The sequence below is a fragment of the Xiphophorus couchianus genome, chromosome 17 (genome assembly GCF_001444195.1).
Source record: "Xiphophorus couchianus chromosome 17, X_couchianus-1.0, whole genome shotgun sequence".
In the NCBI taxonomy this organism is placed as follows: Eukaryota; Metazoa; Chordata; class Actinopteri; order Cyprinodontiformes; family Poeciliidae; genus Xiphophorus; species Xiphophorus couchianus.
The window spans coordinates 3,876,376-3,903,257 of NC_040244.1; the positions used below are offsets into that span (position 1 = coordinate 3,876,376).

Below are 26,882 nucleotides of genomic sequence, written 5' to 3' on the forward strand. Positions count from 1 at the left end.
TTCCAATCAGTTGCTGCAGCTCTTATTCTAAAATCTATAGCGAAATCTGCTACCGTGCGTTGACCCTGCTTAATTCCCATGAGCTCGCGTGAGTTAAATGATTTGTCGGAGTCTTGACTGAAAGTTTGTTGGAACTCCTTCAAAAACTCATCAAACGAGCAGTTATAATTTGCCGGGGAAGGAAATCGAGCCTGAGCCCAGTCTAAAGCTCGTCCAGATAACAGGGACAAAACATAAGCGATCTTAGAGCCATCTTGAAGGAAACTCTGGGGAGAGTGGTTGAAAATAATTGAACATTGCAATAAGAAACCTTTACATCTGCTCAGGTCCCCAGAAAATCTCTCAGGAAGCGGGGGTCGAACCTCGGAAAACGTGGGCTGAACTAATTGGACCGGAGCTGGAACTGGGGCTGGATTTGGAGAAGGAATCTGAGAGGCGGAAGGTTTGAGATAATTGATTATCTCAGCTAACTGCCGGTTAGTTTCGACTTGTCGTGAGCTAAGCTCTCTTAAAGCTGTTTCATGTGATTGTAACTGGGTGTGTTGATCGGACAACGTTCTCCTGATCGCATCTGCTGGGCTTGTTTGCTGGCCTGAGTGTTCTGTCATGATGAGTATATAATTCCAGCCCAAATGCAGAACACGACACAGGAGAGCGATATATATAATAAGTGAATTTATTACAACAGCAATAATAGAATGTACTGAAGATTGCGGGTCCTTTCCAGGGGGAAGGAAAAGGCTCACGGAGTGGTCGGCTCACTATAAAGAACACAGCGAGGAGATGGTGCGTTCACAGGGTGTAGGAGACGGGAGTGATGACAGAGAATTGGAGCAATCTTACTTGTTGAGTGGGAGTTTGCAGGTTTGGAGGGATAACTGCCGTACTCGGGGTTCTTGATTCCGTATGATCCAGGTGGAACAGCGCTGGGCCACTGAGATCCGGAAGGCGGCGAGGGAATGTTGTTGGGGTGGGGACGGACAGGTAGGTTTTGGCAGGACAGAGACAGAGGAGCCACACGACTGCCAGTCGGGACATCCAGGAGGGAACTGCGATAGCCGGAGGAGGTGAGTCTGGAAACTCGGGCAACCAGTGGGTAGGTTCCACAGCGTCACGAGGGGGGAACCCAGGACTTCTTAGGAAAGACACCTGAAGACAGGAGACAACAAGGAGATTCACTAAGAGATCAGACACCGAGGAGAAAAACAGAGACTAGCTCAAGGGGGCTCAGAGGTACCGTTACTGGCTAACACTCAGGCGTCGAAGTGCTGGCAGTCAGCTCCTCTTGTACACCTTGCCTGACGAGCAGATAGATCACAGGTGCGCCGGATGACAACACCCCACTCCAGAGAGAGAGGTGAAGCTGGCGCCATCTGGTGGCTAGATGGTGAATAGCAGCAAGCCGACCTCCACAAGGGAAACCAAGAACCCCGGAACACGACAGTTTTGCTCTTTATATCAAAACTCATTGTGCGATATAACTTTCATGTAGAATGCATTGTCTTAATGACTTCTCCTTTGCTGTTTTGTAACTTGCAGGAGCGTTCATCCTTTATTCATACTATTTTGATGCGGAGGTACATGCTCCAAAAGATCCAGATTTACCTATCATGCTGCTCTAAACAACACATTTTGCCATGTTTTGTCTGTAAGAAACTTACAGACAAAACAGAAAGAGATCTGCAAAGAAAATAAAAGTAAAATGTAATTTGAACACAGATGACAGAGCACAACTTCATAATTATTATGCTTAGAGAATATTAAAACCCGGAACAGACTAGGACTAGAATAAATATCAGTGATATGTGGCATAAATTGATTAGCAGCTTAATGGAAAAGCAACAGAGAATTGGATCAATGTATGAGTGAGTAACTGAGAATTGTTAATGACTGGTAAAACTATGATCACAGTACAAGTTGTTTAATATGCTGCAGAGGAGTACTAATTAAAATCCAAATGGTCATGTCACACAGCAGTGTGAAAAACAAACTGGACCAAACAATGTGCACATAAAAAGAAAAGGAAAGCACTAGAAATAAATTTAACACTTTCATTTCTTTCAAACTCAGTTTCTCCTACAAGTAGACTCAATGATGCTTAATACTGCTTTAATTACAATATGCACAATTCTACTAAAGGAGTTTCCTGTTGTCAGATCATTTCATCCGAAGAATCTAGGTGGCTGAAAGAAGTCGAAAGCCTTTGCTAAGCAGCCATTACCATTGGAGTGGATGCGTGTGTGTTTACAAGATGAATGAATTAAGCAACTGAGCGGGCAAAGGATAATTTGGTTGGCTGCCAAACGGGCAGTGTTAGGAACTGATGTATGCATCCATCAGTTGTTGAAATCTGTGGACGATTTTCAGAGCCAGACTACTGGAATGATTAAAATACGAATGAGTCGACTTTGTATTATTCCTCCATGTTTTTTCATTTGCTTGCTGGCTTTAATGTTTAATATTCATTGTAAAGAGGGTTATGCTACACACATAAAACTAAACACATACACAAAGTGCTTCACACATAATGAACATCATTAGATGAAATACGGCATGTGCTGAATGTGGACAAGACATTTGTGTTCAAAGTCCCTCTTGATTACGGGTTGAATGAAAGAAGGCCGAAAAACTCCTGCTAACACATCTAGTGATTCTGTCCAGAGAGCTCAATCTTTGTCTCATCTGTTTGTAATTACACCTCCCCCCAAAAAGGAGCAGCAGTTCAAAGGTATCAATAAAACCCCACAACAATTCAGTCACAGCCATATGCAACATCTGAACGGCACCGTAAGTAACAGTCGGACATGGACACCCAGCAGAAGAGAGAGAAAGGATAAGTTGCAGCTAATTAAAGCTAACCAAATGGAGCTTTGAAGTCATCACAGCATGTCAGCCCATCTAAATATATTTACATCAGAAAAAAATAAAAATAAAAAATCAGAGCCCACACATCAATTTGGAGTGTCAAGTTCTGCTCAAGGCAGAAAGGGGAGAATGTGCTTTTTGATTTTTATCAGTCCAAGCAAACTGGATAAAAGTGTCTGCTGAATGTTTAATGTATACATTAACAAGAGAGCAATGAACATTAGATGTGAAACGTAGCAACGTATAGAGACTCCGGCAGGCAGACATCTCTATCTTGGTTACTCTAGCCTCACATCCCCTCTACTGCAGATGAATATTAATAAGCAGTTATTAATATCTGCTGCCTGCTCTGCGTGCATAAATGTGTGTATATGTGAAGTCTAGATGTATCCTGTTCCTTTCCTCTTGTTTCCTCTTCCCCGTACTAACTACCACTTCCTCATTTTCTGTTCAATCTGTTTCTTTTACATCTTTCACCTCTTGCGGGGATCTTATCGGTGTTGCACTTATATTGTCATAAATCAAGGAAGATTAACTCAATTTACCAATTTATTTTCGTGAGTTATTACAATAAGGTTTTCAAGGAAGACCAGACATCATCTCTGATATGATCACATTTGTACATCCATCATGCTGAGATTGATTGTGAGGTTCAGAGTTTTGCTTGTTGTATTTGTTTTAAACAATACAACAAGCAAAACTTGTTAAATGTCACATGTCAGACCAATACGTTTTCCCATGCAATCTAGGAATCAAATTGAGAACACCAGAAGTAGGAATGTGCTCAGTTTTAATCTGCAGGGGACTCATAGGACAATGCTCATTTTATTTAAGTATACAAACTTTCATCTGTCTGAAATAATGATAATCAACCTCATATCTGTCAAACTTTACAGAAACTAATCAGATCCATATCTTACTATTATTTTCATAAGAATATTAGCATTTAATTGGAAATTGATTATGGAAAACATTACACGTAGAATGAAAAACTAAGCTGTTAGAATTCACAATTTAAGTTTTACCCCTTAACTGCCATGAGGATATCGCTGTCCTCATGGAGCATTGACTTACATGCTTTAAGGGCGACGGTTAGAAAAGCAGCTAATGTATCTATTACTTATACAAACCGAAATGAATATTCACAAAGAATCATCAGCTGATCAAAAGTTTAACTTGATCAAAACTCTAATCTGTGTCTCTCTTTAAAAAGTAATCACTAAAGTTTCATACAAAAATTGGCCTCCTTTTGCCTGACTTAAGTATAAGAAAAAGGTTGGAAGTGAAAGAAAAAAAAAATGAATCTATCAATTTGGTCACCACAGTGAACTGGTATCACGACTCTTTATTTTGGACCGAAATCAATCTGTTAAGTCGCCTCTCTCTGGGAACTCCATCAGCAGGTGGAGTTTCCACTCCTGTCTTGCACCATTGAGCTATTTTTCGGCCAGAAAGGTTATCCTCAGACTGACCAGCTGTCTCTCTCCTGGGGCTGGCCTCCTATAGGAGTTCTTGATTGAGAGTTTGGAACTGGATTGACAACAGTGCAAGAAGTAATCTTGACAAATCAGTAGAGTTTTTGTCTCCAACAGGTGTATGAAGGGAAAACAAAACAAATCAAATCATAAAACATGGTGATCGGTCTTTTGATTGTGATTTGGTTTCTTCTTCAGTTGAGTTTTGTTGTGAAATCATCAAGCACTGGACTACCCTACCAGGGGATTTTAGGACTCATGGCCATGTTGCAATAAACAGCCAATAAAGCTGCAGTAGGGAGTTCTGAGAAAACTGTGAACTGACAGAAATATTGAGAAAGGGGGAATTCAATAAATTGTTAGCTTTTCTGTAACCTCAGGTTGTTTCTCTACCATTAGCACAGCTGCAGCACACCAGTCATCTTCAGCTTGAATGAGGGTGCATGCTGTGCATAGGAAGAGTATGAGTGGCGAGTACACGAGTGTGATTGACACTGCTAAGACATTCCTCCTGGTGCTGATTGGTTGTTTCTGACTGGTAGTGGTGTATGTAGGACCAACGGGAGGAGTCAAAGTTAGATGGAAGTCAAATTTAGGAGCTGTTGCTTACATGTGCTTTTTTTTAAAAAAAATAAGTTGAACTGGTCATTTTGATTCAGTTTAGCTTCTGTTGACTGATAACTCCATCATCCGACTTGGAAAGAAAGTGATGCTCAGTTGCCCAGAGAAGTTAAACAAAACAACAAAGTTGTGTTTTAAGATGGATATCGAAGTCATGCCTAAAATGCTATAATTTTAGTATAAAATATATGTTAAAGATATATAAAGAAATATTTTTGCTTTGCCTTAAATATCTCATTAATAAAAATAAGTCTTCTCACTTTATTAAGTCATAAAAAATAAAGACTTTTCTGGGTCTTGCTCAGACATCTGAGGTTTCCCTCTGAGACTTTTTTGACTTTGACTAGTTAAATATTAAACAGCCTACTGAGTCTTATCTTTAGCTTGAACTTAGCTTTCTGGGGAATTTCTTTGACACGTATAACGTTTTTCACTTGAACAAGGGTAAATGGCAAGTCACGGTTTCTGTGGGTGCTGCTATGAAAAGCAAGTATGATTGAGAGGGTTTTAATTAACATTTGCATATATGAATAACTTTATTGGAAAGCATGTCCTGTGATGTTATTGACCAGTTTTAAGAGAAAAAGAAAGAAATTGACCTCTATTTTCTCCATAAAAATACAAGGTCAATGCTTGAAAACGTTGCATTTACCTAATATACATTTTGGATGCAGAAATAATCTTTTTCTGGCAGTTGTGTGAAATTGAAACAGCATATTTTTGCTCCAGTATGCTAAATATGAAGCACATAAGGATCTTTAACAAGGGTGCCAATACTTGAATAAGGTTGGTTTGATATAAAAGAGGGCACTGTTGTCCATGTCTGTCTTTTCCAAAGACTCCTGTAACATTTCTAACAGAATTCAGGAGGTGCTTAAAGAGTGAAAATTATATCACCTTAGTAACAATGTTTTTTTCACAAGGACACTGTCATAAGAAGCCTTTTAAATCCATGCACTTTTTTAGAGCTTAGTTCTCCATAAACATGCAATTCACAGACTCAGTGCTTCAAATCCAGCACTGACAGTTTGAGGGCTGCAGCAATAAACTAAAAATGTTCCCATATTATGAACGATGTTATGTTGAATGTGGAGTGAGACTGCATATTTGATGTGCATATTTCCTTGGTTTTTAGAAACAATTACATCAGTATGTGGAGAGAGTACAAGCTCAAAAATACTGAGTGGTGTTAAATTTAGGATATTCAGATTTTCTACATGTTCACTGGTGTCAAACTTATTTTCATTTTGTGTCACATCAAGATCATCAATGTCTTCATAGGGCAACATAAACATACTTTGATTTGATTAATAAAATATTATTTAAGCACACAACTGTATAAGTATAAATAAGTGTACTATACGTATGTGCACTGTGCCATTGACTGTAAGCCTGAGTCCAACTATCTTAAATATTATGTTGAAAACCAACCATAAAGCCATTGTTTCTATTTTTCTTTGAGGGTGACTGAGTAAGGATTCAGCCTTGTGATTCAGAATGCTGAAGGTCTAAGCTTGTGTTTTCAACTCTACAAATGGCTGATAGGAAGTATGGAGAGAATAATTTCCAGGAATTTGAAAACGACTGGTAGGGAACTGATGAGAAAAAGAGAGAAAGCAGCAAAGCAGGGGAAATAAGGAGCACTGAGAAACAAGGAGGGGTAGATTGATGGAAAAGGGTGGGAAGACTGAAATGAACTGGTTTGCTGCTAGAGGGTCAATGGAGGGAGCAACAGCTGTATGGATTGGGGGAATGAAGGGGAGAAGCCAGGTTAGGAAGAGGGAAGGTTAAGTAGGAAGAACGAGGAGGACAGTACCATATGAAGAGATGTACAGGAAGCAGGGAGGATGAATTGTTTTCAAGTGAAAGTAGTGGAAGCAATAGAAAAAGTGGTACAGTGCATAAAAGAGGTCATCTTTTAAAGGAAACAGTAATTTAGTTAGGCTGGCAAAGGACTGCACTGAACTGGACAGAAGACCAGTGGTGAAGCCCTCAAAACCCTTACTTCTCATTATCAGAGCAGCTGTAAAATACACCAACACGCATTTGCAGGTGTACCTCTCCTATTAATTAGCATGTGAATAGGTGTCATCGTCAGTTAATTGAATGATAATTACATCTTCACTGTCCACCCAGACAGTCATGTTGGAATAACACAGGGCCAGAAAGGCAGATGGAGGGACAGAGTTTGAACAGAGCAGACAGATGAATGTGAACAATGAAGGGCACACAGAGGAGATGATGTAGAAGACTTTGTTAGAGTGACTGGTCCTCCTCTTTGTACGTTATCTGGTTGAGCCAATTAAAGTGACAGGGCTACGTAATACTTTTAAAGCTCTTTGTTCCATTAATGCCGCAATTTGCAGAGGAATTGCATTGTTACTGGTGACAAATATTAGGCTGAACAATCAGCGGCATACTGATGGTGAAAATGACGTTTTGAGGCAGAGCGCTTAGAGCCGCGGCGATAGCATCTGTCTGTGGTCTTTATCATTAAGCAGATAACAGCTCTACTGACTTTAGCTTGTATCACAGCTCATTACAGCGCGCAGATCAGCTCTCACTGAAGTTCAGCTCAGTTAGGTTCACTTCTGGTTCAGCTACAGTGAATGCTGACAGTCTGCACAGTCAGTGCACTGATAAAAAGGAAGAAAAGTCTGACGAAACACTTTGATTAAAGAATTGGAACCATTTATGTGCCTGTGCAATCAAGGAAGTAGCCTCCACATGTTTAACTCAGTTATAGTCGATTATTGCGCAGTCTACATCAATTTATCACAACATTAAAACTACCGACAGGTGAAATGAGTAACAATGATTACCTCATTATTTTGGCACCTTTGAAGGTGTGTAGGAGAGTGACGTGTCTGTTCTCAAAGCTTAAATTCATTCTAGGGTTAGGGTGCAATGGGAAATTGAGTATTTTCTAAAAGATTTTTTTTTAAAAACACACAAAAAAACCCAAATCCAGTTGTGAAATATTCTCCAGTCAACCGTGTGTGTATTATTGTAGAAAATTGGAAACAGTTAGAAATGACAGTAGCTCTGCCACAAAGTGGTACGGCAAGTAAAATCAAAGCAGATGCTAAAGAGCGCAGTGCTTACATCCAAGCCTTGCATCAGCAAGTGCAACGCAAAGCGTTGGATACGTTGGTGGAAAGTACACCAACGGTGGATCGAGAGCAGCAGAGATGTGTTTCCCAGAGTGACAACGACATCCCACTCAGTCAGGCAATCCGATAAACGAGTCTCGGTCTGGCAGACTTGAGAGGAACAGAATTTGACTGGCTGTATGATGTCAATTAATGTTTGGTGTAGAGGGGAGCAAATACTTTCAGGAATATAGTGCACATGTGTGTATTGCTACTGTATAGCTGATGGACACCATTAATGGAGAAATAACAAAACTTCCAAGTTATTCTCAGTTTAATTAATGTTCATAAATTAAAATCAAATTATATTTTATTTGTATAGCACATTTCAGCAGCAAGGCATTTCAAAGTGCTTTACATCATATCAAACACAGAAACACAATGCAACATAGAATCAACAATCAAAACATGACATTAAGTCAAGTTCCATCATTAAATTTGTAATAGATTCATGTACATTTAACCATAATCGCAAAAGCTTTTATCAACCTCCCTATAAAATAAACAAATAAATAAAATCTTGATATTATTTAAATGAGTCTTATCTCTAGAAGTTCTTTAAAATTATTTTCATAAGTTGCTTGATGGTCTTAAATTCAGATGTGCTTATCTCTTACATGGGTGGTTAGTATGTGTTGAAGGCATAGTTTAATGAAAAATACTGACAATATTCATCGGCCACCTTTCTCCTGCTACGCTAAAAGTTGGAAGTCAAATAAAGTAATGCAATGCAGACGCTGGGTGGGGAGTTCAGAAGATTGTTTTTGCAAAAGGGTGTATGACATTTACCCATGGTTGAGTTAGTAGTCGTTAAAAAATGGCTTATAGTCCCATAAAAGTTTACCAAATGAACAGAAAGGTAAGACATTTCCAGGAAAGCTGCTGTACTGTTATTTAACACGTACTAGTTGACTTCAGTACAAGAAAACCTCAGAACCTTCAAACCACATTGGCTATAAAACTGTTATTGTCATTGCTCTGGGTTTTTGTTTTGTTTGTTGCAAGAAGAGAAGATACAATACTAACTCAAGTCTTTGTCATTCTCAGCTTTTCTTTTTGACTACAGGCCTTGTTTTTTGTTTTTTCAATAGAAATGTTTCTTCTGGTTTGGCCTAGTCCCAGATTTATTCACTGGTTTTAATATAACTCTGGTTTTCTCTCAAATGCCTGTTCCCTTGTTTATTTAGCTGCTTTTTCTGCATTCTTGTGACACATGATAGCTATCAGGTTTCAAATCACAACACATGTTGGTAATGTGTACTGTATAATTACATCTTAGTCTACACTTAATCCTTGGCGCTATTTGTATATATACATTTTTATTTATCCTTTTTTTTATTTTCCATCATGTTTTTGGTACTACTTTTTAATTTTTTTTATTGTTTTTCTGCTTGAGCTTGTAAAGATGCTCTTACCAGAACCTTGAGGCAGATTTACAAATTGACCAGTCTTTTAAAAAATGTTTGAGCATGTTTTTTTTCTTGACTGGCTGATATTAAAATTTGTACTTCAATCTCACAGAGAACCCTGGAAAGACCTAAAGATTAAGGTGATGGCAGGGAGGCATTTAAACTTCAACACTGATAATAAACCGCCAGAAAACAAGTAGAAACTCATCAGTCCAATTTGTGCTTGTCCATGAGCTTGTGCTTGGTGCATTCACTGCTTGGAAAAAGGGAAAATCTTTGAGTTTCATGTCTGAAAATCTTCCAATTCTTATTAGATAATTTCTCAGTGGTTCTCTCTACAATTGTATGCAGTAAAATAGTTAAAATTAATATTTATTATACCAATTTGCTTCGTTTTACAAGCACATAATATCCTGCTTCCTTCATGTTTGGATATTAAGACATATTTTCTCAGGTATCCAGGGCTTTATTTCTCCCAGTAGTTTTTTTATGTCTTTATTCTGGATTTGTTGCTCCTATTTGGTTCTGTCTGTTCCTCAAGTATTGATCCCACTCCATCTCATTCTTTCTTCTTCTACCCTTTGAACCTCTGTTGCTCTTGATTGTCCTTGTAATAAAGACGGATTAATAAATCTGAACAGCTATGTTTCACAACACAGCATAATTGCAGGAGAACTTAATCTAAGGGGGCGAAACACACATGCCACTAAATGGAGACCCACCGAGAAAGGCAGAACAGCATCACACTGTGCTCTAATTCTCACAGCTCACACACAAATACCTCAGAAGCACATCGTCGCTCTGAGGTGAGCTTGCTGGGAGAGAGGTGAGCAGTGAGAGATAAGCTGATCAGGCAGAAGTCAATATACTGGAAGTGATTATGTGACAGTGCATGTTTGTGTAAAGGTGTGTTTGTCAGCGATAGCAAGCTGAGAGAGACATTGGTGTTCAACAGCCACCAGGAAAAAGACATTAAGAGAAAGCAGTCAAAGGTAAAGAGAAAGAGGAACACAAGGAATAACCTGAGATTAGACATTTATAGTTTGTGAATTTATTAGTTATGAAACAACATATGAAACAATAGCCCTAGCGGTCTTTAAAAAAAGAAAAAAAAGAAAGTGAAATATCGCACAAGTTAATTTGGTTTCACTACTTTATTGAAAACACACTTCTCTGTATTTCCCATGCTTTCTTGTGTTGTTTTCTCAGTCCATTTAATTTAAATACACCTTCAGGGCACTGCAGCTTTAACGCTGCAATGAAAGCCATAAAATGTATTTATTTAGCATTCCTCAAAACAACTATTGCATCACACTTACTGTTTACTTCTGGTTCAGAGACAAAAGAAGAAACCCTGAGTATACTGGTTTTACCATCAAGATTTTAAGTCGTAGATAAATAAAAACAACAGGATATTGATTAATTAAATGGTCAAGTTAAGGCAGATGTGACTGAACCATAGTCTAATTAATACAGTTATCTTAAATTAACAAGTTAAAAACACAAAATTCATAGTCCATACCATTTTCTCCTTCTTACGAGTTTGTGTGAGAACCATTTAGCTGAAGTCAAAGTTCTCTTAAACCAGTGATGACCCACTGCTCCAACACAGCTCATATAAACTCCAGGATTATTTCATTTTAATCAATGTTTGGAACCAGGAGAATGTCTAAAACATGCAGAACTCCAGTTCTCAAGGACCAAAGTGGGATGCTACAATGACAGACAGATTCATCAGTGAACTGAGAGAAAATGGATTTTTAGTGTCCACTAATTGTACTTACATTACAGTATGTAGTTATGATACAGAGCTCATCTGCATTAGAATTTGTTCTCTATATTTTTAATTTTTGACCAAAGTTTTTAATTTGGGTTCATCTTTAAATAATTATATGCTGGAATGTGGGGCTGCACAGTGGCGCAGTTGGTAGCACTGTTGCCTTGCAGCAAGAAGGTCCTGGGTTCGATTCCCGGCCGGGGTCTTTCTGCATGGAGTTTGCATGTTCTCCCTGTGCATGCGTGGGTTCTCTCCGGGTACTCCGGCTTCCTCCCACAGTCCAAAAACATGACTGTCAGGTCAATTGGTTTCTCTAAATTCTCCCTAGGTGTGAGTGTGTGTGTGCATGGTTGTTTGTCCTGTATGTCTCTGTGTTGCCCTGCGACAGACTGGCGACCTGTCCAGGGTGAACCCCGCCTCTCGCCCGGAACGTAGCTGGAGATGGGCACCAGCAACCCTCCCGACCCCATTAGGGACAAGGGTGAACAGAAAATGGATGGATGGATGGATGGATGCTGGAATGTGCAGACTGTGGTTTTGTACTCCTACGGTTAGCTTAACCTGCTATGCTGATAGGATTTTGACTGCTACTGCCATGATTAATGTTGACTTTAACAAAGAATATTCTTACCCATAAATGTTTAATTGTATGCAAGTACAATTATGAAATCAATAAGCTAATTTTAATGGCACAAGAACCTGCATGTGGTTGAGGTAACAAACTGAGACAAATATAAACAACAATTATAAAGACAAAATAAGCAGAACTTTGTAGAAAACTGTCCTTTGGCATTCAGAGAAAATTTCAAAAAGCAAATGGAGGGTAAGCTTTTATGTTAGTAGTATTTGCAGCTAAAATATGCAAATATGCAACCCTGAAAATGACTTGATTTTGGCATGTACTGAAGTGTATGAACCATTGTAGAATCCAGCCTTGGATGTTGATAGAAAAAAAGGAGGATATAGCTGTCTTTAATCTGGCTAAGCATACTGTATGGTAATCCGCTCTGGCTCACTTCTTAGTCTTATTCCTCCTATTTCTATTCGCAAAAATGTTTAATCTGACAAAGATTACTGTTGCTCACTGCTCATGTCTTTCATTGTTTATTCCCCCACATGCGTTGATATCTGAAGTAGTGTTCTCTTTGCATTTCTCCCAGCTCATCTTTAACTTTGTAAATACATGGATACATGGTTAATGGGATTATTTGTAAAGGAAAACATAAGAAATGCAACTCTATATGCATAAATAGGAAAACTCCTTCAATTATGAAAAGTTACGACCACTATTTCATCGTCTCTGTATAACTGTATTTTATTTTATTCTGGAGTAACCTCACAACATTGGAACCACAAAACACTGTCCTGAGCCGTATGCAACGAAATTTCGTTCTGTATACACCCTGTGCCTGCAAAATGATAATAAAGTCAGTCTAAGTCTAAGTCTCAAAAACTGATGAAGTAGAATTTATTTTTTCAACTTTGATTGCGCTATTGTTGATATCCATCAATATCAACAATAGAATGGCTTTACTTGAATTAAAAAGACAAGATTTGAAAAGCTCTTAGAGTTCAGAACTAAATATGACAGAAAATACATTTAGTCACTCAAAGAAGGCTGTAAGACAAGAGTTTTCCAGTTAATCTGATGGATATGGAGAGATTTTACAAGGTAGAGTGAAAAGATATTCCTAAGTAAAGATGTGAAATGCTCCTACCAAAGTTGAAGGTATGTTATTAAACCAAAAGTTGTTTTAACAAATTACTGGTTTAAAGATGTGCACACTTAGGCTATTGTAGCGCTTGTGTATGTATTCCCATGTCAAATTCATCACAAAAACATGGTATTTCAGCAGGTGGATTACAATTTTAAGCACATGGAAGATGTACTTATAGGTAATTTAAGGCTGACAGGTACAAAAAAAAGCTCCTTTTTTTTGAGCCGGTATTATCTTGCTCTCTGGCGTAACCTATCTTTGAAGGACAGGAACAAAGTGATGGGAACTACAAACAAATAGAAGCTAAATGGTAAATCTCTGTTTACCAATAGGCTCTGTGTATCAGACAGGATGATAGTATGCCTTATTCAATAAAGCCTTAGAGGGAGAATATCATCTTTTTTATCTGGATGAAGGTTTGCTGTACCAAAAGGACAATGCTGTGTTTTTAGAATACTGCCTATCTGAGCATTTCCCGGTGTCTGTTTTGATGTCTGGTAAATTGGCTGCCTGTTCTTTTAAAAGCAATATCCATCGAAGATTATCAATAAAGGAAACAAAACTAAATTGACAAGAGATTATCGAAGTGCTGTGTGATATAAATAAATGTTGAAGTAAAACAGAAACCAACTGGTTAATATACTGCTCAAAAAAATAAAGGGAACACTTTAAGTGTTAAACACCTGTTTAAGTGTTCCCTTTATTTTTTTGAGCAGTGTAGATTGTTTTGCATTTACGTCATATGCATTTCACTTTTTTCGTTTCTAGTGAGATTTCTGTATAAATGAAAATAAGGACATGATTGTTTTTGGGGGATTTTTTTTTGTGAAGCTAAGTGAAGAGGGCTGTAACCTTCTGACTTCCAAGTCACAGTAAACCTTTCGTATTATAAATTTGGGAAAGTATTGAGATAAGATCAAAATAAATTATCCCATTTCAAAGCAGAGAACGTGAGAAAATTTTCCTCTGTGTATCTAAAATGATTGCTCCAAACCACAGGGACGGTAAAACTGCCCGTGTTGTGCTTTGTTTTATGTTTTGTCTTTAAAGTTCAGCCTGATGAAAACTCAGAGCCCAGATGAATGGTTAAGAGCTAAACACAGCATAATTAGCTCTGTTGTACTTGCAGTACTCATGGGAGGACATGTGCATCTGGCCTGTTCTTCAAGGACATTAAAATATGCAGGATTCAGTAACAGCTGAGACACTTGCAGCATTCGAATTAACCTACCAAACAGAAAATTAGGACACTATGTCATCTTTAAGAAGCCATGCGTAATCTCTTTAATTAATGCGGGTGCCAGCAGGTTACTGAGGGAAGTGATCTACTGATTTATTGATAAATAAGGTGCATGATTTTCTAACTTGATGTTTGTCTCTATTTTTCTCCACTGTAGGCTCCGACTACTCTCCCCCTCCCCTTCCTCGGCCTCCTCCAGTTGGCTTGACGAACGAGCACAGAGGAGGCGGTAACCATGGCGACCACAGCGGCGGGGGAGGAGGGGTCAACCGTGGGGTGGGTGTGGTTGGCCTTGCACCGGAGCACATTCCCACCCCGGGAGCAGCCCTGAGCTGGCAAGCGGCCATTGACGCCGCGCGGCAGGCGAAGATGATGGGCAATGCTGCGTCAGGCGGAGGGGCGGGGCTTGGGTCGGGCGGGGGCGGCCCCATTTCCACAGCCAGCTCCACGCAAAGGAAGAGACAACACTACGCTTCTAAACCCAAGAAACAAACCACAACGACAGCCACAAGGCCGCCGCGGGCCCTGCTTTGTCTCACACTCAAGAACCCCATCCGCCGGGCGTGCATCAGCATCGTGGAGTGGAAGTATCCTTTAACCAAACATCAATAATAGATTATTTTTAATCTCTGCTTTGAATGCGGCTCTATAAAGCTTCTTTTTACACAAGCTTTATGAGAGGCATGGTTACCCCAAAACACTGCACTGTGCTGATCTAGCACAACATACATTTAAGTTTGTGGTTGTTTATGGCAACAGTTGAAGCAGTTTAAGGTCTATGCTTGTGTGAGACGATGTGTAGTTTTTTTCAGGCAGCATCAAGTCCCACAGAAATCAGCACAATGTAAATCAGCAATGGGAACAAACCATTTTTTCTTAGTTGCCTAAATATACTTACAGTTACAACTTATACAGAAAAGAAATGCTTGATTTACTTTTCCCCACAGTTTTTTCCCAGACAGATACATTATGTTTGCACACTTTTGACAAATGTGACTAGATAGACAACACTTACAAACTGGGCCAGATTCATGCTGCTGAAAATTTTAAAAGTGTTTTTTGAGGTGGATTGGTTGACCTACATGCCTGTTGCGTTATTTCTTGTTTTAAAGCACCTTAGAACAAGGAACAGTTTGAAACCTCAGAGACTGTTGTATCTTTCACTACAGATGATAATGTTGGACTCAAAACAATCAAACCCATCTCATTTATTTCATAATAAGAGTGACTTTCTCCCATCTAATTATCTGCCTTTGTTCATTTCTTAACTTTTCTTTTTAATCATTTAATCACTCCTTTTTTCTCATCCTATCATCCCTCTTTCTCTGTCCACGCACATCCTATTTCTTTCTTTTTATTTTTAAGCTCTAAATCACAATGGCCTGATCTAGCCTCGGGGTGATGAATAATAGGAGAAGCCAAGGGAGGTGGAAACGATCAGTGTCACAATCGAAGTAATCAATACTGGGCGCGGGGTCACCATCAGCGTCGCCTCTGGAGCAGCATAGCTACAAATTGACCTCGGAGGGACAGGAGGAGAGGAAAAGGAGGCGTCAGGGAAATGAGAAGGGCAGGGATGTGGGCAGGACGTGGATGTTGACAGGAGAGATAATGGAGTGGAGAAGCCGAGGAGGCTTGAGGGAGATTGGGATGGAGGGTAAACAAGAAAAATTATATGGCAGGTGGAGGGCAAACAATCAGTGAAGGGAGGTAGGGAGGCAATGTTATAACCAAGGGAAGTGAAGGGGGAAACTGGTAAATTAGCATTCGAAAAGATACCTTTTAATTGCTTTTGTTGAGTGCTGCATTAAGTAAATAATACATTACACTGAATGTAACAAAATAGGAAAATAGGAGTGCATTATGAGATAAATTTTCAGCATTTAATTTATGATTTTTTTTCTTGTTATGGCTCTCTCTCTTACACAACAGGGGGGAATTATCTGTGGCAAGAAATTTGTTTATAATAAATGATTGCGTAATTATTTGTGACATTCTCGCAAAACAGGAAATATATCAAAGCGCAATAAAAACCTTGCTCTGTCCAATTTAGTCCTGCATAATGTTTGATGTTCTGAATCCTGTCTCACTACACCTTCGCAAATTAGACATATATTTCTAAAAATAAAGTATCCTCCCATGGGATCAGTGATATATTTTTAAGTATGCTAATGTGCTTGAGCACTATAAGACTGAAAATATGGATATTTTCCCTCACCGGTCACCTTTTGCAACAGTGGATCTAAAAAATAAATAAATAAATAAATAAATAAATATTTTATGGAATAGAAAATCAATAAACCTCGAGGGTCACTTGAGCAGTCAAACCCAATGAAATATCAGTCTCTGGATCATTTACAACTCCCGGAATCATTTATTCACACATAACCAAAGGCAGAGATGAAAGAAGACGACAAGAAAAGTGATGAAGCCCGAAAGATGTGAAAGGAAAAAAGAGCGACACAAACGTGCTGCGTTTAAATTCACCTGTACTAACCAACATGTTAGCCATCATATTTTGTCCTTCTTATTATCCACTGAAAAGTTGTCATATGGTACAACAAAAGCTGTGTGCAGCCAGTAAAAGCTGATCATAATACATTAGTATAATGTATGGAGCTGGTTAATGCTACTATTTACTATTTTAAATTTTCAGGTCACCTAAAAATTTCCTCTGACATCTCATTTCTTAAGGGGCTCATCTCCTTCCCAATATAAACAGAAGAATTTAGTCTTTGCTTTTAAATCTAAAACTAAAACAAAGATATATAATTAATTGCCATGTTTATATTAATCTTCCATTGTGTAATCAAGATATGGTTTAAGAGCAATAGCTGCAAACAAACAATCGGAAACACATAAAAATCACTTGGCTAATTATTTGAATCTAACTTCAAAATGTAAAAATCCCCAACAAACTGTAAAAAAAAACAAAAAAAACTTTGTTTAGGACTCTACAGGCCTTAGTTGGCATCAGAAGTGTTAAAGTTCACAAAAGACGAGGGAGCTATTTGGTGAGACACATAATGTGCAGAGGTTACAAACTTTCTGCAGAGTCAATAGTTACAGACCTCTAAACTTCATGTGGCCTTCAGATTAGCGCAAACAGGGCATGGAAAGTTTCATGAAATGGATTTTCATGACCGAGTCGTTGCATCCAAGTCTTACATCACCAAGTCAACATAAGTGTTGGATCCAGTGGTGTAAAGCATGCCCCCTCTGGAGTCTAGAGTAGTGGAGATGGGTTCTCTGGAGTGATGAGTCATGACTCTGTCTGGAAATCCAGTAAATACGTCTGGGTTTGGCAGTTGATTGGAGAACGGCAATTGCCCAACTGCACTGTGTGAAATGTAAAGTTTGGTCGGGAAATGATTAAGGTGTGGGCCTGTTTTTCAGGAGTTGTGCTTGGCCCCTTAGCTCCAGGGAAAGGAACTCTTAGTGCTGCAGCACACCAATACATTCTGAACAATGTCCTGCTCTGAGCTTTGTTTGGGAGTTTCTCACTCAAAACAAGATCTGTGAAGACATGGATGAGCTACTTTTGGGTGGAAGCAGAACTTCACTGGTACGCAGAGAGTACTGACCTCACCCTGACAGAAAACCTTTGGGATAAAAAAAAGAACAAGAGAAAAAAAAAATCTGTGTCTGATCTCACATGTGTGCTAATGGAAGAATCATGAAACATTCCCACAAATGCACTCTTAAATTTCACAGAAAGCCCCCCCAGGAAAGTTGGATTGGCTATAGCTGCATGAAGTGGGCCAACACCATACTGAATGTTTAGGAGAATTAACCGTTCTCCACGCTGAGTTTGTGATGTATGAGGTTGAAGAAGAGTCAGTGAGCTGAATTCATGAATTCCATTTATTGTACCAAAATACAGCTGGTCCATTCTGACATGCTACCTTTAAGAGCTAACAGTCAAATGGCATCCCGCAAGGGTTTTCCATTCCCTTCGTCTCTCTGAGCTATGCCCTAGTGTGCCATTTCCTCTAAGCAGAGCTCTCCTTTGCATGTCATTTCCTGTAGGTTTAGCTTAGCAACTAGCTAAAAGAAATAGAAGGAAAACACAGAATTTATTTATTCTCAACAATGTCACTCAACTTCCTATGTGTGAAGATAGACGAGCAACTACTTTTGCCGATATATTGTATTTATGTGTAAATAAATTACTTACAAATATATATGTCATTTACACGCATTACCTATGTAATATGTGCACTAAAATATCATCATAAAATGTTGGCAACATCAGTATATCTGAGCTTACTTATTGGGTTCTGGTGAGATTATCTGTGCTACTGAGTGAAGCATGAGGTGTTTATGGAAGCCACTTGCTGTATCTGTGAAACAGCTTCTTGGTGTTTGTGTCTGGATGCAATCCCACTGGGAAAATATGTCTTGAGTATATACAGCTGGCTGCTTGAGATGCTTAGCATAATGTTTATGTTAAGTTCTAAAAAGTATTAGAGAGGAAATATTATGTTGTATGGGCTTAACAGTGAAAAGCACCTGAATTTTCATTTCAGATTTGCTACAGTAAGACGCAGAAGAAACAGTATGACACTCAGCCTCATGCCTTTTTTTTCCCATGCTGTTGAAGACACACTGCTGATTTCAGTCTTGCTACTTGATTTGATCCCTCGGTTAGGCCTCTAATGTTTTGCTCTCAACACTACAGCAGCCAGAAGATTTATTGTCATGTTGATGGAAGCGGACCTCCAGGGTTTTTTTTTAAATTATGGGTCAGAAACCCAGAGTGAGTCACAGACTTGTGTTTCAGAGGATCTCAACATTTCCGAAGTTAGTTTGATGAGGCCTCGGTTCAAGAGCGAGTGATTGACCTCAAATGCGTCTTGATCCCAGGCTGAATGATCATGTGGTTGAAAGTGATGAAAGGTCAGTTCTTAATCCAAATATAAACTACATTTAGAAAAACATTTTTTTCTTTTGTGACTGCAGAGCTGATCCTAAACCGACTGTAAGAAATCAAACACTATAGTTAATCTCTTTGGAAGACCACACAGAGTTGCTCCAGCGACTAAATACATAAATAATTAGATTTTTTAAGTACACTAATCTTCTGAAAAGGCAAAGTTATTACAAACTTACAATAAACAATGTTTAAAAAACCTGCGATAAGAGCATAAAGAACCATAAAAAAAATGTTCACTACAAAACTAATGAAACGTGAACAAAAACTTGACTTGGAGGGAGGACAGGTTTTTTTAAATGTGTTTTTTTATATCACATTCTGAGTCTACCTTAGCTTAGATGTTCAAAACTCTCATTAGAACTATATATGGCAATTGACATAGCCTTTGGGAGCCATTAAGCATTATTGCTAGGTTGTTAAGAAATGTAGAGCTAGGTGTTGAAGCTTTTAGATTTGTCTTCTGAAATAAGATTTTTCTGCAAGTACTATTTATTCATGGACACTTTTGGGAAATCCACCTGGAACAAGGGAAGTGGCTTTGGAGTGAGGCAAAAACAAAAGTACAACCTGCTTAATCTATGGGTGTACTTGCTTTGTGTAGGTGCAATAACCCACCTTGCTATAATAGGAACATATAAAAGAAAGGGCAATTCTAAATCATGTAGTTTTATTATTCTCTGACACCTAGCTAGCAGCTATGTTAGCCAGCTTCAATCTCCAATCATCCTGGTCACCTGGCTGCCATTTAAGCTGTTGTCTAATAAAATAAATATAAATTCTTCTCTGTGTCTGATCTAGGAAGAAATAAATTTGTGTTTAGTTGAATTTTTTTCTTCATTGTAACAATGTTGCTTGGCAATAAATCCAGTACTATTTAACAACATGTTTGTTTTCCCTTAAATGATGCCACATGTCTTAAGAAAATCCATGTGTGGATTGAATAGCAGAGCTAAGTATGTGGGTTGGGCCCATAAAAACTTTGCCAAATCCTCTCTGCCAATGCCAAACTGCTTTCAATAAAGGTAGTGTGATGTGTCTAGCGACATCTCCCTCTTTGGAAAAAGAAAGGCTTGTCATCACTGAAATCAAGCTTATATCACCTCCTAGGGACCAAAACCCAACCAAATTTTGGAAAATGAATAAAAGGTTTTGGACATGTCCACGCTCCAGCACACCTGTGGTGGTAATGAAATGATGACATTACCTCCTTATCATGTCTGAAACTGCTCAGCAGAAGCCTGACAATCACCCCTTCATGTGTGCGGATACAGTGAAATGCTTAAAACATGCAGGACAGTATAAAACCATGTATGATAGAGTGCAGGGAACCATTAAAAAGAAAAAAAAATCAAGTTGAATGCTTTGTTCTGATGTCACCTTTTGTTGTTCTGCACTGCTGACTTCATTTCTGAAAGCTTACAGCTATGCAGTATATTCTTTTGTAAAGTATGAGTGGCCAGTGGCAGCTCAGACATGACTTAGGTAGAGCATTTAGGATGTTAATGAAAGAGGTTCCTATTGCCAAAATACCTTAATAATGTGATCGGAGTTTTAAAGTCTAACCTTAGACTAATCATAATTGAAAATTTCCTCAGGAATTTGATTTGTTTAAACCATATCATCTGACCTCAAAGCTCGACTGTAATTTGCTGCTTACTTCGTACGCCATCCTGAGTCTGGGCAAATTCTACATGAGAGAAAATAAAAACTGTTGTGTAGGTAGAACAGACAGGAGGATAGAGTAGAAAGGGAGATAAAGACGGGGCAAAAACAGAACACAGGAGTAGACGATGGTGGCAGTTTGTAGTTGTGTTGATGAAAACCAGACCTCCTCCATCTCTCGTTCACATTCTCTCCCTTTCTCTGTCTCCATCTCTTCACTCTCCACTCTCCCTTTCTCTCAGAGGCCTGAAATAATGAGGTCACTCCCCTCTCAAGGATCGCTCCAAATAAAAACCCTACGTCTCTCCTCTCATTCCATCGTGGCCTCTCCCTTTCTCTCTCTCTCTCTCTGTCTGCATCCTGTCTTCCACGCGACAGGCCTGCTCCTTGTCGCACCCATATTAGGACATGCGTTGTCTCTGAGATCCCCCGCCCACACACTTCAAGAGATTCCAAAGTTACTCTAAGTGTCTTATTGTTCACTAAAAGACAAGCTGAAGAGCTTTGATCTCCCTAAGCAGAGGAACATTGCTTTCTTGGCTGTGAATACCTTTTCTTGTGTAAATGTGTAATAGTTCTTTAGTGACTAACAAGAGCCATTTCTGTGAAAAAGATCTAAAACCAGAATTGTAAAAGAAGATTCTAGGGTAAAGAATATCTCTAAAAAGGAATCAACTTTAATAAATTAAAGGGAAAAGTTGAGTTTTCCACATCTTGACTTTGGACATTGTGGAGCTGTCATGGTTGAAAGACCTCTTTAATATTGCACTTAGGCCTGGGGCTGCACCTGCAGAGTAGCAGATCGGTGTGGCGGTCACAATCTTTAAGAAAAGGGACTGAAGACTGTGTTTCATCTATCAAAGGGAACATACTTCATGCTTCTCAGCCTCACAGAAAAAGGGTGTGCCAAATGGGAAAATGGTGAGAATGACCGTCAGCTCCTCTCAGTGTTGAGATCACTGTCCTCAACTGGGAAAAAAACGTAGACTGCTCCGTCTGTTTACTTTCAGCAGGGGACTTCAAGTATCTTTGTGTCTTGCTGATGAAAAATGGTGGGGTAGAACATATAATCCTGGCACTGCTCTGGTTTGTCATGAAACAAATTGTGCTGTATAAGGTCCGACCCCATCTCTGACAAAGTGGATTCGTCTGTAGGGTGGATGAATTTAGAATTATAGATGAAGACCTCAGAAAAGAGGTCTTCATTGATCAAATGGAGTCAGTCAATGTGGTTCTTATAACTGATCATGATGCCTGTTGGGTACGAACCACCAAGCGAATCAATTTCCCTCCTGTCTCTTGACTCACTGGGATTTTCGGATTAAGCTGCATAGATGAATGGATGGATCTATGTTTTGAATGGTTCGTAAACATTTTGTCTTGCACTTCACTTTTCCTTAACTCTCCACTCAGACCATTTGAGATCATCATCCTGATGACCATCTTTGCTAATTGTGTGGCCTTAGCCGTCTACATCCCCTTCCCTGAGGATGACTCGAATGCCACCAACTCCAACCTGGTAAGCAGCATATCATTCTATCGGTTTTCTGAGCTGCTGTTAGCAAATGTTTGGTTTCACATTTGCTGCCACTATTTGTTTTTCTTTGCTCTATCTGCTGGGTTTACTTTGCCAAAACACATTTGACTTTGACTTGACAGAGAATGATGATGCATCTTCTTTGTTTTTCTTGGGGTTTGCTATATATGACTTGTTTGTGACAAGCCAGTCTCTCTATGGCATTTATATTACCTGTCTTTATAATACATTCATGCACAAAAGATGTTGTTAGAAGATGCAGAGAAATCATTGCATTTTGATGGGAATTAACACGGAACTAGAAGAGAGCAAGAAAGAAAATCCCACCTGAATGACACTAGTTCAGAATTACAGAATTGTTTAGCCTTGATTGCTCATATTAGGGTGTGGAGGTAATTAGAGCGGTTCAGTTATACTGAACTTGAATTGCTTTTTGCTTGGATGAAAGAAGATCAGCTGTGAGCTCTTGTGTAGTGCTGATTTCACTTGCTTTAATTGTCTAATTAGATACAATTTATGAGAAGGGCTGAACAAGTACCTGTGCTGTATTACTAATTTAGAAGGAAGGCTCACCATTACACCATTACAGACAGACCGATAGATAGAAACCTAAACTACTGGGTAAACTACTTACCCAGCATGTTAAACTGGCATGTTTGTCACTTCAAATTACTACTAGCATGTACATCTCTTCAGCATTTATACTTGTGACAGACTATAATTCTTATATCATATTTTTAGGACATCCGTACAAATATATGAATTCCGATGTTCTGACACTAGCTGCCAAACAAGCAGTTGCTTTATAAAAGCTGTGATTATGAACCTGACAGACAGCTGCTGGTTGTGCAGTTTGATGCAACGTGTTAGTGTAATAGACAGGTACGTGGGCTGTATTTATGGTGCTCATTTCCCATCCAGTCTGCGAATAGCCACCACTGACTAGTCAGTAATTTGTTAAATGATGCGTTGCTAGTAATGTCACATTGACATCAAATATTAAAATAGTTATTTATTGTGGAGCTGTTGTTTTCTTCAAGACAACTTAGAAAATTTTAATTTCACAAAAACGGCAACTATTCTAAATGCCTTTTTCCTTGAATTCTTTGTGTATCGAAATAAGTTTCCTACTGATTGTCTAGGCTAATATTACAGAAAGAAATTTACTTATTTACTTTAGATTTACTTTACTTACCTAATTTCTTTTAATATTTCAGTTACTTTGTTCTGATGCCAGTTTTTTTTTTTTTTTTTCAATTTTCACAACTTCTTAGTGAGGAATGCCATTTTCATTGATTGATTTATTAAAAATTAAGTGCATTTGTATTTCATCAGATATAACTGAGGAAACGTTGAGTACGTTTTATTTATTACTTTATTGTTCAGGTGGAGGTTATTGTATCAAATCTTTATACATCACTGTGTAGGATTCATGTTTTTGTGATCAATGTGCCGCTGTATGTGTTTTAGAAAAAGTTGGACATTTATCTCTCTGATTAAGTGAAGGAGCCATCACTCTGACTGTTTATGTCTTTGCTTCTTTTGAAAGGAGGATCATTTTGACACATTTTGCTCATTTTTAATCCCTCATGCTGCACTCTGCGACTTTATCCAAGTTGTCTACTACTGGATAAAGCCTGAATAGTATTATCAAGAGCACAGTCGTCGTTTTTATCTATTTGACTAAATTAATAACCAAACCTGCCCCTCTTCTGTTCTGTTTTGAAGTTTGAGAGCAGGTATATGAGTCAGAGTAAATCAACTGAAGGAGATTTTTCTATAATATCCATTAGATGGCATTTAAATTCAAACTGATTGAGAGCAAGGCAAGAAAAAAGCCTGTCTTGTCTTACCATTAAAAAGATAAATGTGCTAATGTTTGCTAAAGTTCACTGGGACTTTAACTGGAACCATGTGCTTTGGTCAGGTGAGACAAAAATTGAGGTTTCTGGCAATAAACACTCAGATGTATCTGAAGTAAACCAAGGATGTGGTAGAGGATCTGAGATGTTGTGGGTCTGTCTCACTCCTAAAGGCCCTGGGAACCTCATTAGAATGCATGGCATCATGAACTCGTTTAGAATTTAAATCCTACAACAAATCTTTGAGGTAGGCAGAGAAGAGACATCCAAAAATATAAGAGGATCCAAGACCCTGGATAAAATAGACAATTTGTTCCACAAGTGTGCCAAATAGTGGGGATTATTAATATGTATAATTATTGGCTAAAGTAATTAAAACCCTTCTTTTAAAATATAACCTTATCTCATAACATTTGTTTTTGGTGGGCTATTTTTTTTTACCTTAGACAAAGAATTTAAGACTCCTTAAGTTAACATATACAGAATGCACATTCGGATCCCTACGTATAAGCCACTCACCGCCACCACAGCTGTGGCTAATTAGTTTTATAACCTTCACACATACAGGAAGCAATGTGAAGATAGATGGGGCAGAGGCTTAACTATGCGGTTGATCTAAGCATCTGTCTGGGTGCCAGACAGGCAGCGTTTGAAATGGAGAAGTTTTAAGCATCGTCATCTGATAACATTTCCGGATTTGCAGCGCACATCATTAAGTTGCTGCAAAATGCTTACAAGTTAAGAGACTTCAAGAAAACATTTGTTTGTCTTTGTTAATTTAAAGGGACTTTTTTGTCATTACATACATCTATAAAAACCATAGTGTGTTTTTTCTGAGTCTATAGTTGCTGTTTTCGCAACATTAATACCCGGTGACAGTCTAGGTACAGTGCAGTAAAATGTGTTTTCTCCTTCATAGATTTCTTTCGTTTTTGCTTTTTTGTCAAATTTAAATGTGTAAGATCAGCGGTTATAACAGAAGTAAACAAAAGCAGTTCTCGAATGATGTTTTCAATTATCACATGAAGAAGGATAGAAGCTGGCCATGTGTGAAAATAAATTGGCCCCTAATCTTTATAAATGGTTGTGCCACTCTTGGTTGCATCAAGCATAGCTGGCAATGGGTCTTTTACATCACTGTTGACGGATTATTTGGTTAGTTCAAAGTCTAATTTCCAAAAGTTGTTCTTTCTTGTTGAATCATAAACAGACTTCCACTGACTCAAGTGATGTCTGAAGTACCTAGGATGTTTTTCTGGACTCTTGTGAGCTCTGTAATGCATTGCCAATAAAGGAGCTACCAAAGTTATTTGTTGTGGAGTGACTTTGGTAGGTCAAGCTCTCTGGGAAGTTCACCGCTATTACATGTTTTATCCCTTTGTGGATTTGTGGATAATGGCTCTTAATGGGGTTTGCTAAAGTCTTCAACAACAAAAAATGTCTTGGTAACTCTTTCCAGATTTATAGATGTCAGTTACGTTGTTTCTCACCCATTGTTTTTTTCTTTAGATCTGTCCATAATAAATTGCTTTGTGAGATCTTTTAGCTTATTTGAAGAGAAAAAATGTGACTTATCACAATCATTTCATGATTACACAAAGGTGACATATTGTACGTACTATCATGTTTGTTTGGTTGATATTTTCTGCTCACTGAAGTTATCTTTCACATTCAAATTTATTTGATAGAGGAAAGAAAGTACAAACAGAACAATCTGTAAGGGGTACATAGTGTTTCAATAATCTGTGAATTTATAATGTCGTAAGAAGGAAATATATTGATATTTTTATTTTCAGCACACTTATTACTTCTCATCTTTGCATCAAAATGTTGAAAACTGCAAGGCAGCTCATTAAATTCCCATCATGTAAGCCCTGAAGCTTCAAATAACGCTCTGAAAGAAAGATCTTATTTCAGGTCACTTGTCAATCAGTGTTTTTGGTATTTGTTGAATTTTAATATCTCTTGTTTTGCTAGATCTGAGAAAGATAAAAAGATCAGCATCATGACTGTGGTTTAGTATCCTGGCAATGAGGTTTTATTTACCTCCAACCCTGCAGTATATTTGATTAATGACAGCCCTCCTTATATTTATAAAAAGTCTCTTATGCAACACCAGAGATCTGTTGAATTGCTTCCTGTACAAGATTTCTATTTCAGTCTGCATCCCATAATGCGCTGCTTTGTCTCCTTGACAACATTCCCAATAATAGCAGCAGGAGAGGTTGTCATGGAAATGGTAACCGTAGTGATGCTCCTCATGTGCACTTGGTTACAGAGAGAAAAAGCAGGTAGGAACCAAAGTGCAAAAAACTCTTCTCTGTCAGGGAGAAAATGTGGGCTGCACTTCAAAACGGTTTGTCTAAACTGTGGTCTTTCTTTTTTCTCCAGACCCTTTCTTCCATTGCATTTCTTCCCTTCAGTCACTCTCCACAATCTATCTTAGTGAGGTCGATAGGAATGCTTTGAAATCGACAGAATAATGATGTCATAGCCAAGCAATTAGCAGATCGATGAACCTGATTAGACACTGAATGATGAAGGGCAGAGCCATGGACACAGACACATTTATACCTCAAATAGAAATTTTCTTTTGAAATGCAAGGGTGACAAAGCTATTTTGACAGT

General features: G+C 38.5%; 1 protein-coding gene across 13 annotated transcripts in view; it reads left to right on the forward strand.

The window, feature by feature from the left end:
• cacna1c (calcium channel, voltage-dependent, L type, alpha 1C subunit) overlaps positions 1-26,882 on the forward strand; it is a 195,568-nt gene that overhangs the window by 45,991 nt on the left and 122,695 nt on the right. For all 13 annotated transcript variants that reach the window (XM_028044450.1, XM_028044461.1, XM_028044452.1 and 10 more), the window contains exons 2-3: positions 14,415-14,844; positions 22,269-22,374. In XM_028044450.1, the coding sequence (XP_027900251.1) occupies positions 14,415-14,844; positions 22,269-22,374 (536 nt within the window). The remainder of the gene's footprint in view (positions 1-14,414; positions 14,845-22,268; positions 22,375-26,882) is intronic.